This window comes from Crocuta crocuta, unplaced genomic scaffold, assembly GCF_008692635.1.
Source record: "Crocuta crocuta isolate KB4526 unplaced genomic scaffold, BGI_CrCroc_1.0 scaffold3, whole genome shotgun sequence".
Lineage (NCBI taxonomy): Eukaryota > Metazoa > Chordata > Mammalia > Carnivora > Hyaenidae > Crocuta > Crocuta crocuta.
In genome coordinates, this window is record NW_027529934.1 from 8,086,577 (window position 1) to 8,105,053 (window position 18,477).

Genomic DNA, 18,477 nt, shown 5'->3' on the forward strand with positions numbered 1-18,477 from the left:
CGTCACAATGGAGCAATACAATAGAATGTCAATTATGCAAAACTCCTCTATGCAAGTAAATAAAGTCTGAGGTGAAATATGAAATATTAAAATAGTTTGTTATCATAAGGAGAATGTGGGTATTTTTAAAATTTCTGATGCTCTCACGGTATTATTTATCAAATAATACTAATTATCATACAAATTAGACTTCTCACAAGACGCAGCTATGAATCATCTTATAATAAATTTGATTACTCTCATTAAAAATTAGTTTATATCTTAAAACTCAAGTTTATTTCTATTCTGATTATTTTGGACTCACATTACTCATTTTAAAAAAAAGAAACCCAACACTCAACAAGTTTTATTTTGCTTTTGATTCACTTTCCAACCAAGAACATATAAGAATCCAACCAGCACTGGGTGTTATATGGAAACTAACTTGACAATAAACTATTTGTAAAAAAAATAAAAAAATAAATAAGTGTAAAAATTGTTTTAATAAAAGAAATAAAATGAAATTTTAATTAATTAAATAACTACTAAAAAAAAAAAAGAATCCAGCCTATCCAACCAATCTAAGAATCCAACCAAGAACATATAAGAATCTAAGACTGAAGTCTGGAAGGACCCTGGCCTTGACCTCCTGCCACTGGCTGTGTAGCCTTGGGCAAATCATTGAACATGTCTGAATATGTGTTGCACCTATTGAATGGGCATTACACCACCTAACTTGAGGGAAGGGGCAGGATGGCTGCTATTCCTACCTTGGGCCTGGTAGAACTTCACCATGGAGAACCATGATTTATTCCTTACTCTGGGCCACCAAGATGGAAAGCAAACTGAGGACACAGTTCAAGGACAATGGCAAATAAGCTCTGCCCTCTGGGGCCTCTTTGCTCTTTGGCATAGAAGAAACACTACAATATAACACCATGGTTTTGGCGGGGGGAACTCTTTGCAAATTCCCCTCTCCCCTAAAGTACTAGTCTTTCATGTTGCCCTAAATGGTATGGGGGAAATGCCAGTCAGACAAAAAGACCCATAATTCTGGGGTGGGTAAAGAAGTTGCTCTTAAGGCCGTTTTGGCCTACCCACAAAGGCTGCCTGAATTAGCCATATGGAGATGAGGTGTATCTATAGAGCAGGTCTTGGGGAGGTGGCTTCCAATCCAGAGCAGAAGTGAACTATAATACTGTGAAATAATATATTCCATATGTCAGTGACTTCAGAACCCTGCAGTACATCTACCATCTTCAAGTGGGCGGGATGGTAATGCCATACACCCCTGTGGAATTGCTATCTCTTTTACATATTAATTCAAACCTCTAACAAATACATTTATACTTCTAAGTGAGGTCAGTTAATTAAGGTTGATGCAGAAAATTTTATAAGAACTGAAGGAGGGAGCCAACTTGACACTATGTTGACAAGAATGATTCAATGAGAGAATGGTATTCTGTGGGCTGGAATGCATTGTACAAAATAATTCTTAGCTAGATAATTCCAGTTTATGAAATTACTAACTAGCTCTAGTGAGAGGAGGAAATGTATACAGAGGAAAGACCGTAGGCTTCTGAGCCAGATATGTTCCATTTCTGGGTCTTACTAGCTGTGTGATCCTGGACAGACCACTTACACTCTCTGCACTTCATTTCCCCAGAGAAACAATACTCTTTCAGGATTATTGTGTCCATGTAGAAAATATGTAACAGCCTGATATAACACTGGACTTACAGCATATGTTGAATAAATAAATGTTAATCCCAGCCCGCCATCACCACTCTTGTGGGTTGTCTACTTATTTTCGCAGGTCCATAAAGAGACATGATAAAGCATGTGATTAAGCCATGTTTTGGAATCTCTTGGAAGAAGATTAAGTTTTTAACAAGGTCCTGAGTCATACACACACACAAAAACAAAGCAAAACAAAAAACCCAACTGATTTCCTTTGGACATTCTGATTCCATGTTATACTCAATTTTAGCTGAGATTTCCACAGAATGAATCTTTCCATTTGTGACCATATACAGGACAGCCTTGCACATGCCTGGCTAAATAAGATGTCCTTATATCATTTCCAGACTCTACCACTTTCTATGTCAGGACTTTGTACATCTACTTGTACATCTATTTCCAAGTAAATATAATTTTATAAAGCTCCTGGGAGTACAAGCTTGCATTGCACTATCAAGCATACCTTTGATTGCCATAATATCAGATTCAACTCTGCTGCTATTTTAAGGAAGTCATATTTTTGTTCTTTTTTCAATTCCTGCAGTTATTTTGACATTATTAGTCTCATCTTCCACACATGCCTTTACTTGTCCTAAGTTATCTAATGTATGATTTACACTTATTAGATTAATTTGAAGAGGTCCAATGTGAAATATCACTCTAGTTATATTAGTAGTTCCTTTGTCTTCTATTGATCTGGAATAACATCTTGTTCTTTCTATAGTGGGATTCATTACCTGTTGTAGTTTTACATATCCCATCATGTGTTACTTATTTTTCCCTTGACTCCAATAATTTAGGGTGAGGTTTGGCTTAGCACATACTATCCTGGTCAGTTTCCCATGTTATATATAACTAGTGGAAGAGACATCAAGGCCATAGTCATAGATACTTATATCCACAGTCTAGTAATAATAAAGGTATTTGGGTTCCATTCCAACAACATATCCTTAGGAACATGCTTTTCTACAATTATAAGGGGGCTTTCTATGGCCTGTGGGCTCTACTCCCCTTGTTGATACTGGGGAACCATGAAAGTGTGGAAACCCATTATCATGTTTTTTCCTTTAAGGGCCAATATTCTAATTTCACAGTTGCTCAAGGAATCACAGCCATTAGGGTATGTGAAGGGCCAATATTCTAATTTCACAGATGCTCAAAGAATCATAGTTATTAAGGTATATGGTATCTACTTTTGGTTGGGTTGTTTGTTATCTTAGGTGGCCAGTATTGCCCCCAAATTATAGCTCTTCTGAGTATTCTGCATATCAACCAATCTTAATTGCAACAACTGACAATCTATAAAGAAACATATTTTATGTCCTTTTTAAATTTCATTATTTTTACCATTTTATCCAACTATTTTATGCTGAATTTCCATTGCTCTATTTACTTTCGTGTGAAATTTATTTGTGTTTTGTAATACACTGCTAATTATATCCATCTGTGTACCCAATGACAATCTGCCATTGCATGGTGTTAAATTGAGATTGTTTGGTTTTCTATTTTTTTTACTGAAATGACATTATGATTTGATCTACTTGGAATTAAGGAAGGGCAGCTGTCACTGTTCTTCCAATCAAACTTCCCACCAGTCCAACAATAAACTAAAAGTGTCTCTTCCCTTTTAGTGAATCTGTCTTTGGTGTATGTTGTACATTTGTCATAACAAAGATGGATAAAATGGACCACAATTTGGGGATCTATATCTGGCTTGAAAATTCTGTATATTAAATTTCAGAACACAGCCTACTATTGTAAGTTCCAATATAACCAGGACAAGTTTTATTAACATAAGTTCCATGTTCTTGGGTTAGAAACATGTGGTATAAGACAGAAGCCTCACGTATACTGTGAAGGACAGTGATATGTGAAATATGCTTTTTCTATATGTCTTCTATACACTTTACAAGGTATCTCTGTCCTTTTATTTATTTATTTATTTTTAATGTTTTATTTATTTCTGAGAGAGGGAGGGAGAGAGCAGGGGAGGGTCAGAGAGAGAGGGAGATAGGCTCCAGGCTCTGAGCTAGCTGTCAGCACAGAGCCCGACTCGAGGCTCGAACCCATTAACTCTGAGATCATGACCTGAGCTGAAGTTGGACGCTTGACCGACTGAGCCACCCAGGTGCCTCTCTCTGTCCTTTTAAAGCCTGGACATGATATCCATGGATCTATTTTTCATTTTCTCATAGGTGAATACAGATTAAACAGGGTAAGTTGGGAGTATAATAAATGATCAATTTTAGCTGATTTATATTTAAAGATATAATTGCTTATTCTGCATATTAAGCAGGTAATCTTTTATAATAAAATGCTAGCACACAAAGCAAATCAGGAGTTAAATCAGAGTTGTTTTCATAGAGACTCTGTTATGTGTCCAATGCTGCCCTTCGTTCAATAAGACAAGGGAAAACTAGAAAAGTCAGTACCTGGTTATCTTGGTATATACACTGGGTTATAATAGCAACTTTAGTAATTCAGGTGAATCTTCATCCTCCAAGTCAATATCTAGTAGGGAGTGTTGTTCAGGAAACTTGTTGATTCTTTGGAGATTACCACTGCTTCATCACTTCCTTAGTATTTGATTTCTCCATTGATTGAAAGATTCTCAGTAAGTAGATGGTACTGATAGTAAAAGTTGGGATGGAGAGGTTGGGCTTTGTGATATTGGTGATGCTAGTGAGTTCTCAGGTGCAATAAGGTGACCAGGATGGTGATCTGTGAAGAAAGTAGAGGATGTCACAGACAGTGGAGTTTTACTTTGGAACAATGGCACAACTACTCTTGCTGGAGCCCTCAGAAGAGTATCCATAACTGCAATGAATATGGTATCCAGTAATGAGCAATAAGCAAAATAGTGTGCAAAAGACTATGCCAGCAGGCAGTATGCTGCACGAACCCATTTGATAATATTGATAGAGTTAAAGATGCATAGTGGATTTATACCTGCAAAATAAAGGTAGGTGTCCTATACATTTTTAATTCATTCTCGTTGTTATTGCCACTCAAGGAAATATACAGTTATTATGGCCATTATTGCTAATATTTCCCCAGGCATAATCATCCTGCATCATGCTAGGCTAAATATTAGGCATGTAGTAAAAGATGGTGTTATCCCATCCTGAAATTGTTATATAGATATCTTATTATTTTGTTTAATTTGATATAATATGCCTTTTCCTTTGGTCACCGTGTAGGTTGTATTAGTAACAGGTGCTATAATTTCCTGAGCACTATATATATATATATCATTGTTTTACACTAATACCTTGCCTTTTGATGTAGATTCTGGGATGTGGTTATTGCTGATTCTTATCTCTGAATGCCTGTAATATTCATTTAGTCAGAGTTTTTACATCCTTTCCATAACTATGGCCTAGATATCTTGTCACCTCTCAGATTGTTTCAGTCCAAGCTCCAAGCTCTCATATCTAGATTGCTAGTAAACAACCTAAGCTTTTGCTTCAGTAAGCCATTATGCCTTTCAGTTGATCCAGAGGTGGTAGGACTATAGAGTAAGTGAAATTTCCACATTATGCTTTGTCTTAGCCCATTCTTGTATTCACTTTCCTGTGAAGTGGGTGCTCTGATCTGATTTTATGATGGATAAGATACCATACCATAGAGATTTTAATGCTCTAATGCTAGTTTTTTAAAAATCATTTTTCCTGCAAGGATAGGGTAATCCTATTCCTAATCATGTTTCTACAATGGTGCTTATATACAATTTATTCTCTTATTAGGCAAGTGTCCTATATAATCAATCTGCATAATTTGGGAAAGTCTGTCACCTTTGACTATTTCTGTAGTACTCAATAATGTCCTCTAAGCTTTAAACTTTTGGTAATTCTCACTTTTTAAACAGTTTTCAAATTGTAGGTATTTGATTGGTATAAACAGGTTTCTTTTCTCTATCCATGTTCTAGTGCCATATGTGCCAACATGAACTGTTTGATGATGTGCTGGTGGAATGATCCTAATATTTGCCATATCTCTGTGTTCAGTGTGTATATTCCATTGTCCTTGTTTATGTATGATTGGGTTTTGAATTGATTTTTGTTTTTGCCATGAATCATTTTCTTTTTGAGTTAAATTTTAGGAATCTTTGGGGGGTCACTCAGGTCATGCCCAGATCAGGCTCTGTGCTGACCACTCAGAGCCTGGAGACTGCTTCAGTTTCTGTATCTCCCTCTCTCTTTGCCCCTCCCTTGCTCATACTCTGTCTATCTGTCTCTCCTTCTCAAAAATAAACATTAAAAAAATTTTAGGAATCTTTGCCTAACTAAACCTGTTGAGTTTGCCTACCTAGTTATTAAATTTGGTTACTTCAGAGTTGTCCTTCTGAGATACAACATGTGTGATGAAAGTGGAGATGTCATACAGTGCTATTTTCTGCCATATGTCCTTACCCTATATATTATTTCCTATTTTTTTCTTAGTTTATTGTCAAGTTGGTTTATCTATAACACCCAGTGCTCATCCCAACAACTGCCTTCCCCCATGCCCATCACCCCCCTTCCCCTCTCCCCCATGGCCCATCAGCCCTCAGTTTGTTCTCAGCATTCAAGAGTCTCTCATGGTTTGCCTCCCTCCCTCTTCCCCACTATTTTTCCCCCATGGTCCTCCGTTAAGTTCCTCCTAATCCTCCTAAACATGCAAACATATGGTATCTCTCCTTCTCTGCCTGACTTATGTTGCTCCGCATAGCACCCTCAAGTTCCATCTATGTTGCTACACATGGCCAGATTTCATTCTTTCTCATTGCCCATGTAGTATTCCATTGTTTAAATAAACCACATCATCTTGATCCATTTGTCCGTTGATGGACACTTGGGCTCTTTCCAGGTTTTGGCTATTGTTGAGAGTGCTGCTATGAACATTGGGGTACATGTGCCCCTATGCATCAGCACTCCTGTATCCCTTGGATAAATTCCTAGCAGTGCTACTGCTGGGTCATAGGGGGAGTTCTAGTGTTAATTTTTTGAGTAACCTTCATACTGTTTTCCAGAGGGGTTGCACGAGCTTACATTCCCACCAACAGTGTAGAAGGGTGCCCGTTTCTCCACATCCTCGCTAGCATCTAGAGTCTCCTGATTTGTTCATGTTAGCCAATCTGACTGGCATGAGGTGGTATCTCAGTGTGGTTTTGATTTGTATTTCCCTGATGATGAGGGACACTGAGCATCATTTTATGTGTCTGTTGGCCACCTGGATGTTCTCTTTGGAGAAGCGTCTGTTCATACCTTCTGCCCATTTCTTCACTGGATTATTTCTTCTTCGGGTGTGGAGTTTGATGAGTTCCTTATAGATTTTGGATACTAGCTTTTTATCTGATATGTCATTTGCAACTATCTTTTCCCATTCCATCAGTTGCCTATTAGTTTTATGGATTGTTTCCTTTGCCGTGCAGAAGCTCTTAATATGATGAGGTCCCAGTAGTTCATTTTTGCTCTTGATTCCCTTGCCTTTGGGGATGTGTCAAGTAAGAAATTGCTGCGGTTGAGGTCAAGGAGGTTTTCCCCTGCTTTCTCTCGTAGGTTTTGATGGTTTCCTGTTTCACATTCAGGTCCTTTATCCATTTTGAGTTTATTTTTGTGTATAGTGTGAGACAGTGATCTAGTTTCATTCTTCTGCATGTTGCTGTCCAGTTCTCCCAGCACAATCTTTTTTCCATCGGATACTCTTTCCCACTTTGTCAAATATTAGTTGGCCATACATTTGTGGGTCCAGTTCTGAGTTCTCTATTCTATTGCATTGGTCTATGTGTCTGTTTCTGTGCCAAAACCATACTGCCTTGATGATTACAGCTTTGTAGTAGAGGCTAAAGTCTGGGGTTGTGATGCCTCCCGCTTTGGTTTTCTTCTTCAATATTACTTTGGCTATTTGGAGTCTTTTGTGGTTCCGTACAAATTTTAGGATAGTTTGTTTTAGTTTTGAGAACTATGCTGTACAATTTTGATTGGGATTGCATTGAACGTGTAGATTGCTTTGGGTAGGAGTTACATTTTAACAATATTTATTCCTCCGATCCATGAGCATGGAATGTTTTTCCATTTCTTTGTATCTCCTTCAATTCCTTCATAAGTTTTCTATAGTTTTCATCATACAGATCTCCTATACCTTTGGTTAGGTTTATTCCTAGGTATTTTATGGTTTTTTGTGCAATGGTGAATGGGATCAGTTTCTTGATTTCTCTTTCTGTTGCTTCATTATTGGTGTATAAAAATGCAACTGATTTCTGTACGTTGATTTTGTACCCTGTGACTTTCCTGGATTCATGATCAGTTCTAATAGGCTTCTGGTGGAGTCTGTTGGGTTTTCTATGTAGAGTATCATGTCATCTGCGAAAAGTGAAAGTTTGACTTCTTCTTTGCCAATTCTGATGCCTTTTATTTCCTTTTGTCATCTGATGGCTGATGCTAGGACTTCCAGCACTATGTTAAACAACAATGGTGAGAGTGGACATCCTTGTCGTGTTCCTGATCTCAGAGGGAAAGCTCTCAGTGTTTCCCCATTGAGGATGATGTTAGCCGAGGGCTTCTCATAGATGGCTTTTATGATGTTTAAGTAAGTTCCTTCTATCCCAACTTTCTCGAGGGTCTTTATTTAGAAGGGATGATGTATCTTGTCAAATGCTTTTTCTGTATCTATCTTTTCTTTTGTTAATGTGATGTATCACATTGACTGATTTGCGAATATTGAACCAGCCCTGTAACCCAGGAATGAATTCCACTTGATCATGGTGGATAATTCTTTTTATGTGTTGTTGGACTCAATTTGTGAGTATCTTGTTGAGGATTTTTGTATCTGTATTCATCAAGGATATTGGCCTGTAGTTCTCTGTTTTTGCTGGGTCTCTGTCTGGCTTGGGAATCAAAGTGATGCTGGCTTCATAAAATGAGTCTAGAAGTTTTCCTTCCATTTCTATTTTTTGGAATAGCTTGAGAACAATGGGTATTAATTCTGTTTTAAATGTCTGGTAGAATTCCCCAGGGAAGCCATCTGGCCTAGGGCTCTTATTTTCGAGGAGATTTTTGATAACTGATTCGATTTCTTCACTGGTTATGGGTCTGTTCAGATTTTCTATCTCTTCCTGTGTGAATTTTGGTGGTGAGTGTGTGTTTAGGAATTTGTCCATTTCTTCTAAGTTGTCTAGTTTGTTGGCATATAAATTTTCATAGTTGCTTGTAGTTCTGAGGGGTTCATTGTAATAAGTCCAGTTTCATTCATGATTTTGTCTATTTGAGTGCTCTCTCTTTTCTTTTTGAGAAGCCTGGCTAGAGGTTTGTCAATTTTGTTTATTTTTTCAAAAACCAACTCTTGTTTTCATTGATCTGTTAACTGTTTCTATATTGTTTATTTCTGCCCTGATTTTTATTATTTCTTTTCTCCTACTGGGTTTGGGATGCTCCTGCTGCTCTCCCTCTAGTTCCTTTAGGTTCACTGTCAGATTTTGCACTTGCGTTTTTTCTCATTTCTCCAATAGGCCTGGAGTACAATGTACCTTCCTCGTAGGACTGTCTTCACCGCATCCCATAGAGTTTGGATTGTTGTATTTTCATTTTCATTTGTTTCTATATATTTTTAAATTTCTTCTCTAATTGCCTGATTGGCCGATTCATTTTTTAGTAGGGTGTTCTTTAACCTCCATGTCTTTGGAGGTTTTCCAGACTTCTTCCTGTGATTGATTTCAAGTTTCATAGCACTGTGATCTGCAAGTGTGCATGGTATGATCTCAATTCTTTTATATTTATTGAGGGCTGCTTTATGTCCCAGTATGTGATTTATCTTGGAGAATGTGCTATGCGCACTTGAGAAGAAAGTGACTTCCATAGCCACAGGACGTAGAGTTCTAAATATATCTGTCAAGTCCATCTGGCCCAATGTGTCATTCAAGTCCATTGTTTCTTTAGTGATTTTCTGTCTAGTTGATCTATCCATTGCTGTAAGTGGAGTATTAAAGTCCCCTGCTATTAGCACATTCTTATCCATAAGATTGTTTCTGTTTGTGATTAATTGTTTTATACATTTAGGTGCTGCCATATTTGGTGCATAGACATTTATAATTGTTAGCTCTTTCTGATGGATAGACCTGTAATTATTATATAATGCCCTTCTTCATCCCTTGTTATTGCCTTTACTTTAAAGTCCAGTTTGTCTGATATAAGCATAGCTACTCCAGCTTTCTTTGACATCCAGTAGCATGATATACATCTCTCCATCCCCTTACTTTCAATCTGAAGGTGTCCTCCAGTTTAAAATGAGTTTCTTGTAGACAGCAAATAGATGGATTTTGGTTTTTTATCCATTCTGCTACCCTATGTCTTTTGATTGGAGCATTCACCCATTTACATTCAGTGTTATTATTGAAAAATATGGGTTCAGAGTCATCGTGTCCTTTGTGGGATTCACGCTTGTGGTGGTGTCTCTGGTATCTTGCGTTCCTTAAACATTTCCTTCATAGAGTCCCCCTCAGGATTTCTTGTAGTGCTGGTTTAGTGGTGACAAATTCTTTCAATTTTTGTTTATTTGGAAAGACTTTTATCTCTTCTTCTATTCTGAATGACAGGCTTGCTGGATAGAGGATTCTTGGCTGCATGTTTTTTCTGTTCATCACATTGAAGATTTCCTGCCATTGTTTTCTGGCCTGCCAAGTTTCAGCAGATACTCTGTCACCACTCTGATAGGTTTCCCTTTGTATATTAGGGCCCTTTTATCCCTAGCTGCTTTCAAAATTCTCTCTTTGTCCCTATATTTAGCCAGTTTCACTATGATATGTCGTGCAGAAGATCGATTCAAATTACGTCTGAGGGGAGTTCTCTGTGCCTCTTGGATTTCAATGTCTGTTTCCTTCCCCAGATTGGGGAAGTTGTGTGCTATAATTTGTTCAAGGACTCTTTCAGCACCTTTCCCTCTCTCTTCCTCTTCTGGAATTCCTATGATACGGATACTGTTCCATTTGATTGTATCACTGAGCTCTTGAACTCTCCTTTCGTGTTCCTGGGTCAGTTTATCTCTCTTTTTCTCAGCTCCTCTTTTTCTATAATTGTGTCTTCTAAATCACTTATTCTCCTTTTTGCCTCTTCAATCCGTGCATTGGACGCCTCCATTTTATTATGTATTTTTTAACTCATCACAACTATTTTTAAACTCCATAGTCTTTGTAGCAATAGTTTCTCTGATATCTTCCATGCCTTTTTCAAGTCCAGCGATAAATTTTATGACTATTGTTCAAACTTCTGGTTCAGTTATGTTGCTTATATCTGTTTTGAGCAGTTCTTTAGCTGTCATTTCTTCCTGGAATTTCTTTGGAGGAGAGTGTTTCCGTTTTGTCATTTTGGTTAGCTTTCTATCTCTTGTTAATTTTAAAAGCTTGTTATGCACTCTGCCCCTGCGGGTGCTGCTGTATTAAAGAGGGCTCTTTGACTGTCCAGGGCCTGTCCATTCAGGATGTGTTCTTTGAATGGTGTCTCTTGGTTTCTCTTGTTGATATTTTGGTTATTTTATTTCCCTATTGTAGCGGTATTTGGGACTCTCCACCATGTGTACTTTGGCTTGTTTCTTGAGGTAGCCTTATGAAGTTGCCTTCCCAGTGTGCTCTGTCCTTTTCTCAAACTCCTGTGGTTCAGTGTCTTAGGACTTCAGGCCTTCTCTGTTTGAGAGATGGGTACAAGCAAAATGCACGGAGCTCCCTATTTCTCTGCCATCTTCCCAGAGCCTCCAGATAAAGAATCTGTGGCTCTTTGATATTGGACTTCCCAAGCTCCAGAGCCAAGTAGCAGCACCAGAACCGCGGATCCTCCTCCCTCTCCCTTCCTGGGCTTCTGTCTCACAATTAGTATTATTTCCTGTTTTCCACTTTCCCACCATGTTCCTGACCAAAATTGCATTCAATTAGCTACTGCTCATGAGTATGAGAAAATACATACCTCATTTTAATTTTCCTTAACAGATTGTTCAATCTTCCATTTTATGGCTATTAGTTCAGCATATTGTACAAATTCTCCTGAGCCTGACTGTGTCAGATAAGACCACCATTAGCCCTCAAGACTGCAGCCTGCTAGTGTACTCCCCATGGTGTCACGGAGACATGTATTGTTGAGCGTCATGGACCAAGGTGGTTCCTATTGCCCAACTGCTTGATCTTGAATAGACTCACCCCTTGGAAATTCCAGGAACTCCACTACTGGCATTGTTGGGATTTCTTCAGTTAATATAGGAAATCAACACTCCATCTATTTATCTCACTCAGAATATACAATTTCCATGTTAGGACCTTCTGGTCAGAAGTAGTTCCCCTCTGTCAGGGGTCTGCTTTACTGACTCCAGAATAGGCTGTTAGAGTTTATGTATAATTGGTTTCTTTTCTGTTAGTGGTTCTGTGTTTTGTAGGGCCTTATCCAGCGCCCAGGTGCGACTTTCAAATGATTGGTATCTGTTCTTGGACCATAGTTACTTAGCCCCAAATACTATCAGGTATAATTTGGGGTCCTACAGTGTTTTCATCCACAGATATCACGTTGCAATCGACTGTAAATACAGGCACTTTCATTTATAGTTAGAGTCCTCACCGGCTGGTACCAATGTATTAAAAGTTCTGACAGCACTTCTGAAATAAGTTAAGGCTGCCTCTTGGGTCTCTATCCATCTGAATTCCCTACTCTTTTGTGGGTTTTTTTTTTTAAGTTTATTTATTTATTGTGAGAGAGAAAGAGAGTGCACACAGGCAAGCGGGCGATGGGCAGAGAGCAAGGGAGAGAGAATCCCAGGCAGGCTCCACACTGTCAGCGCAGGGCCTGACTTGAGGCTCGAAACCACAAACTGTGACGTCACGACCTGAACAGAAACCAAGAGTCAGAGGCTTAACCGACTGAGCCACCCAGGTGCCCCTATAAATGTGTTTTAATATAATCCTCATCCGTGGTGTGTGCTCTTTCCAGGACCCAAACAATCCTATCAGTTTCTGAGCTGCTGCTTTTGTGGTAGGAGTTTGTATGCTGTCTTTATAACTGGGTCGGTTATTTTTCTGCCTTCAGAGGATCAAATTATGCCTAGAAATTTTAGTGTAGTGTGGGGTCCTGGAACATTATATGGGTCAATTGTCCATTCTCTGAGTGTAAGGTATTCTGTTAACTACATTGTGACTCTAGTCTGTTGTTCCAAGTTATTCCCACAAATAAGGGTGTCATCAATATAAGAAGTGGTGGTGGTGGTGGTGGTGTGTGTGTGTATTGTGTTTTCCTGAAAGGCCTGGATGTCTTGTGTTAGAAGGTTGTGGGCTATTACTAGGCTGTTAAGGTATCCTGTTAGTAACCTAGTGAACTGATATCATCTGCCTTCTCATGTGAATGCAGTCATGGGTTGGCTCTCCTTATCCATTGGAATATGTCAGATAAGTCTATTCCTATGTAATCAGTTCCAGATCCAGTGGTGATACTGCTTATGAGAGTGTCTATATCTGGGCTCTGCACCCTAATTTGGGGAGGTTATTTGTTTAAATTCCTATAATCTACTATAAATCTATAACACTCATCCATCTTTTTAATAGGTTTGATTGAATTATTATAATGTGAAATAGTAAGCACAATAACTTCTTCCTTTAGGAGTTCCTGAATGTTTCCTCAAATTTTATATCCTATTCATAGAGAGTTTTCTAAATTGGGATTTATAAGGCAGTTAGCCTTAATGCACATTCTATCCTCAATTGTTAAAATCTATACACCCATTTTCTGGAGTTAATTTTCCTCTTAATCCTTCAATTAGTCCATTTTTATTGGTAAAATTTTCTAAATGAGTAAAGGATATCCCTGTATCATTGTTACCTGTGACCCTGTATCTAACAACATAGTGGTATATATGTATATTCTGCTTGCAAACGGGGTTTCTATTGATTTGGCCATTGTAGCATATGGGTAATTGTCTCTGGCTTGGGCCAAGAGACAGAGACCACTGTGTCCCTATGGGCGGCTCATGGGGTGTGCTTTCCTTTTGCTATCAGTAGCTTGTCTATTAATGGGATTAGGTTTTATAAAGCAGTAGTTTGTTGTAGTTTTGTCTACTATCATGGGCTTTTAGCTTCTAGTTAGTTAATATTACCAGGGTCAAAATGGTTGAAATGTAGATTGGTGTCCTTAGAGGCAAAAGGGTCTGGGATTCTTCCTAACCTGGAGATCACGTTTTTTAAAGTTTATTTATTTTGAGAGAGAGAGTATGTGAGTGAGGGAGAGGCAGAGAGAGAGAGAGAGAGGGAGAGAGAGAGAGAGAGAGAGACAGAGAGAGAGAGAGAATCTGTGCTGTGAGATCATGATCTGAGTAGAAATCAAGAGTCAGACACTTAACTGACTGGGCCACCCAGGCATCCCTGGAGATAACTGTTTGTGCTGGTACTTTTCCTTTCTGCCTATTGGCAACTGTGTTACTCTAATGCTTCTAATAAGAGCACTAGAAGATCTTCCTTAGTTGCTCTTTCTAATACAAGATATAATTGACTGTGTTGGTTGATCAGGCCAATATCTGGAGTTTCCTTAATTTTAACTTTTGCCCAAAGTCTCCAATAGGTCTCTATGGATCCTCAGATGTTAATACATTATCCATCCCTAGATCACCTCTTAGATCATTTTGGAAGGGTTAGTACGTCAGTTATATTTGCCATTGTTCTGCTGCCTTTCACAACTATGTTCAATATATGTTTTATCATAGAGATGCCTAATAGGATTCCAAATGATTTATAATATGGTAAAGCAGAATAAGATAATTGTTGTGGACAACATTAGCATCCAAAGTATAGTAGCTCTATCAATTTTGTCTATTCAAAGGTTGGCTATAATTTCAATAGGATGCCATAGATAGTAAACAGTATCTTAAGTTTACAATTTGTCAAACCATTAATGGGCTTTTTCATATCTTTGTTAATATAAATTTACTATAATTTATATTACAATGTATCACTTGTTTCAAATTTAAATGGAATATGACATATTTCATAGCAATGATCACTGTTAATTATTATTACTTTGGTTCAGCTTGCAGACTATACCAATTGTTTTGTTTGAGGAGGTGAATTAAAGCTCAGCAACTGAGTTTGTCTTTGCCAAAAATGTACTCAACACAAATCCACTGGGAATTTTACAAGCCAACTGCACAGTTTATTAAAATGTCTTTTAATAAAGCCAATAAAGAAATGCCATAGCCCGAACCAATGATGGATGAACCACACTATTGTTACAGGCAAAGGGAGATGATAGGAATAAAGTCTAAATTTAGTTGAGGTATACTTTTGTTAAAAAAAACTAACTGAGTAAATTAGAATATCTAATTGACTATTAAGCAATTTATGAATCCAACAGCATCACAAATAGCAAGCATAGAGATACTCTGAGGAGTTGTACAAATGGAAGGTTTTATAGCCTCTTTAAAGGGGGGAGGGACTGGCAGGGTTTGTTATCATGCAGATCACCTCACTGATGCTGATCAGGAAATTTCAGTTTGACTTAATTTTTTTAAGTAGGCTCCACAACCAGTATGAAGCCCCACATGGGCTTGAACTCATGACCCTGAGATCAAGAGTCCGAGACTTAATCAACTGAGCCACCCAGATACCCCAGATTCACTTTTAAAAGGTCACATTGTTGGGGCAACTGGCTAGTTCAGTCAGAAGAGCGTGCAACTCTTGATATCAGGGTCATGAGTTAGAGCCCCATGATGGGTGTTAGAGAGAACTTTAAAAAGTAAATAAAAGGCCACATTCCTGGGATAGGGTGAAACTGTAATTAAATCTTGATTTGCTGTTTTGGGGGGCAAAGGACTCCATTTTGGATTTCTCTTTTTAGCTCTTTATAGGAGTTGATACTCAAGAAAGGCTTACTCAAGTGAGGACTGACATCCAGGAGCCAGTGCAAAAAAGTTCTGTGTTGCTAAAGTGTGTTGCTAGGGAACAAGGGCACAGGTATTGTTTGGCAAGATGATCTTCCCCGGGATTGCTACTTGGCTTTGCCACTGCTTGTAAGAGAGTGGCCTTTACTGGGGCAGAAACTAATTATCTCAAGGTCTTTGGGAACTATTTTAAATCAGCAAAGTTTATGATTACTCAGAGTGAACATTCTCCAATAGTCCCCACAGCTCTCAGTATTTATAGCCTAATGTATCCTTGACAGTTACTTAATATGTTTTTATTGATAAGCCACCAGGCGGGCCCCTCAGCAGCTGAGCTGTTGAGTTCTGATGGTCAATAACAGGTGAGATGATGATGTCCTGACACGACCTCCTTCATTCTTATATCAAAACAACTTTCCCTCTAAAACAGCTTGTCTTTCCCATAAACAAGTGGACTTGAAATCATACCAAACCAATACACATCAAAGGCAGAGCTGGAGGAATCTGGACTGTCTGGCCGCTGGGGGCCGGGAGTAATACCCTTGGATGATAGACAACTGGGAGGCTGGAGAAGCCTAGGGCCCTCATCAGACATCCAATCCAAATGAGGACAACCTGTCGCCAATTTAAAGCTGCCTCCTGACAAAGACTTTCATATGGCGGGTTCCCTACACTCTGAGGCAATTCAGGTGACTGGGTTCTGAACAGAATTTCACAGGCCTGGAGCATCCCCTGCAGCCCTACTCCTGCTGATGAGGCGTGGACTGCATGTGCCCACTGCGCAGGACAGGAAAGCCAAGGGCCTGGAACAAGGCATTGTTGAAGGAGACCAGGTTACAGGAGGGGGCTATTTGGAGTACAAGTCAGTGGCCAAATATGCGCAGCCTACCAGCCCATATGGAGTTCTTCCCCCAAAGCAGAGCTGAAGGTTTTCCATCTGCTTTGCCAGTGACGGACCACGCTGGCCAGACAGAATATCCTCCATTTAGACACATCTGGGAGTCCTGGTCCCTAGAGAAGCCTGGGGCACCATTGGCTGAAAGTTCACCTGGGGACTGTTGCCTGTCTGCAGCTTTTGCTCAGAGTGATTTTTGAAAGGTGGGTTCCCTCCATGCTGGAGGCTATGCGGGTGCTTGGAGCCTGGTGGGAGTTTGACAAGTTTGGAGAGCTGCGTCTGCCCAAGTCCAGCTTCTGGGTGCATACTGCGCGTGTGCAGGCTACCCAGGTCAAGCCAGGGACATGGAAGAGGGCAATGTTGGGCAAGACCCAGTCATCTGAGGGGGCTTTGGAGGTAACTGACATCTGTCTAATCCCAAAGCTTCACCTACACAAATAGACATTCTCACCAAAGGCAGACCTGGAGTGATCTGGAGTGCCTTACCAGGGTTAATCAGCGGCTTAGCTAGGGTAGCCTCCAATAAGCACACCTGGGAACCTTGATTACTGCAGAAGCCTCGGAAGCCAGCCGACACTAAGCCACCATGGGCTCTGACCAGCTCCCATTTCAGAGGCTGTTTCAGAGCGATTTTCAGGGTATTGGGTCCCTGTACCCTTAAGATTGTGCAGGTGGTTGAGGATGGGTCCCACCTCCAAAGGCCTGGTGGTCCCAACTGCCAAAGGACAGCTACTGGGGTACATACCCCTCATGACCTGGACCGTGCAGGTTAACGTAGCCATGGACGTGAGAAAATGTGAGTGTCTTGTAAGGCCCGGTCACAAGAGCAGACTGTTGGAAGTACCAGGCATCTGTCTATAAGGCTTAACCTACACAAATGTGTGTCTTCCCCCTTTAAGCAGAGCTGGAGAAATCTGCCTTACTAGAACCAGCTGGAATGCTCCTTATAAGACACAGCTGGGATCCTTAATTGCTGGAGAAGTCAGGGCCATATAAGACCATTCAAATGGGGACTGACAGCTCCCAGTTTAACCTAGAGCCCAAGAAAGATTTTGAGGGTGTGGGCTCTCTCCACCCTGAAGGCTAGCAGATGATAAGCAACTGGCTTGAGCTTTATAGGCCTAGAGGATTCCAACAGCCAAAAGCTGGCAGACATGTGGCAGGTCACAATTGCCAGCATCCTGGAACAGAGCATATCAGGTGAGACTGGGTCACAGGAGAGGGTATTGGGGATACAAGGCATCGACCTAATGCACAAGACCTACCTATGCATTGTGTAACTTTTCCCTCCAAAAGTAGAGCTGGATGTTTTCAACTGCCTTGCCAGGGTGGGGACGTGCCAGCAAGACAGCTTATATTCCATTTAGAGACACCTAGAAGTCCTGGTCCTTAGAGTATCTCAGGACCCCATCAGGCAGCAGGTTCACATACGGACTATCACCCATTTGCAGCTTTCAGCTCAGAGCAATTTTTGGGAGATGAGCTCCCTCCATGCTGAAGACTATGTAGGTGATTGGGGCCTGGCCAGAGGAGCGCAAGCTTAGAGGGTCTAATCTGCTCAATGCTAGCTTACAGGGTGGGGACTGTGCATGTGTGGGTTCCCACGTGAGGGTAGCCAGGGACCTGTAAAAGGGCTAGTGTCATGTGAGGCCTGTCTACAAGGACACAGGTACTTGCAAGTACCTAGCATTTGCCTAATGCAAACAACCTACACAAATGCACAAATCCTGCCTGAAGACAGAGCGAGAGGAATCAAGGACTGCTTTGCCTGGGTAGGGCCCGGCAGGGTGGCTGGGGCAGCCTCCAGTAAGTGACACCTGCCCAGAGACTTGATTACTGGAGAAGCCCAGGCAGCCAGTCCCAATGGGGACAGACAGTCACCGCTGTGAGCTGGAGCTTCAGAAAGATTTTCAGGAGGTGGCGACCATCCACCATGAGACCATTGAGGTGGTTGAAGTTTGGCGGGAGCTCCACTGGCCTGGAGTGCC

General features: G+C 40.2%; 1 protein-coding gene across 1 annotated transcript in view; it reads left to right on the forward strand.

Moving 5' to 3' along the window:
* RGSL1 (regulator of G protein signaling like 1) overlaps positions 1-17,262 on the forward strand; it is a 120,024-nt gene extending 102,762 nt beyond the window's left edge. The window contains exons 22-23 of the mRNA XM_077763360.1: positions 16,693-16,885; positions 17,152-17,262. Of these exons, the coding sequence (XP_077619486.1) occupies positions 16,693-16,885; positions 17,152-17,262 (304 nt within the window). The remainder of the gene's footprint in view (positions 1-16,692; positions 16,886-17,151) is intronic.
* Positions 17,263-18,477: the final 1,215 nt, after the last annotated feature.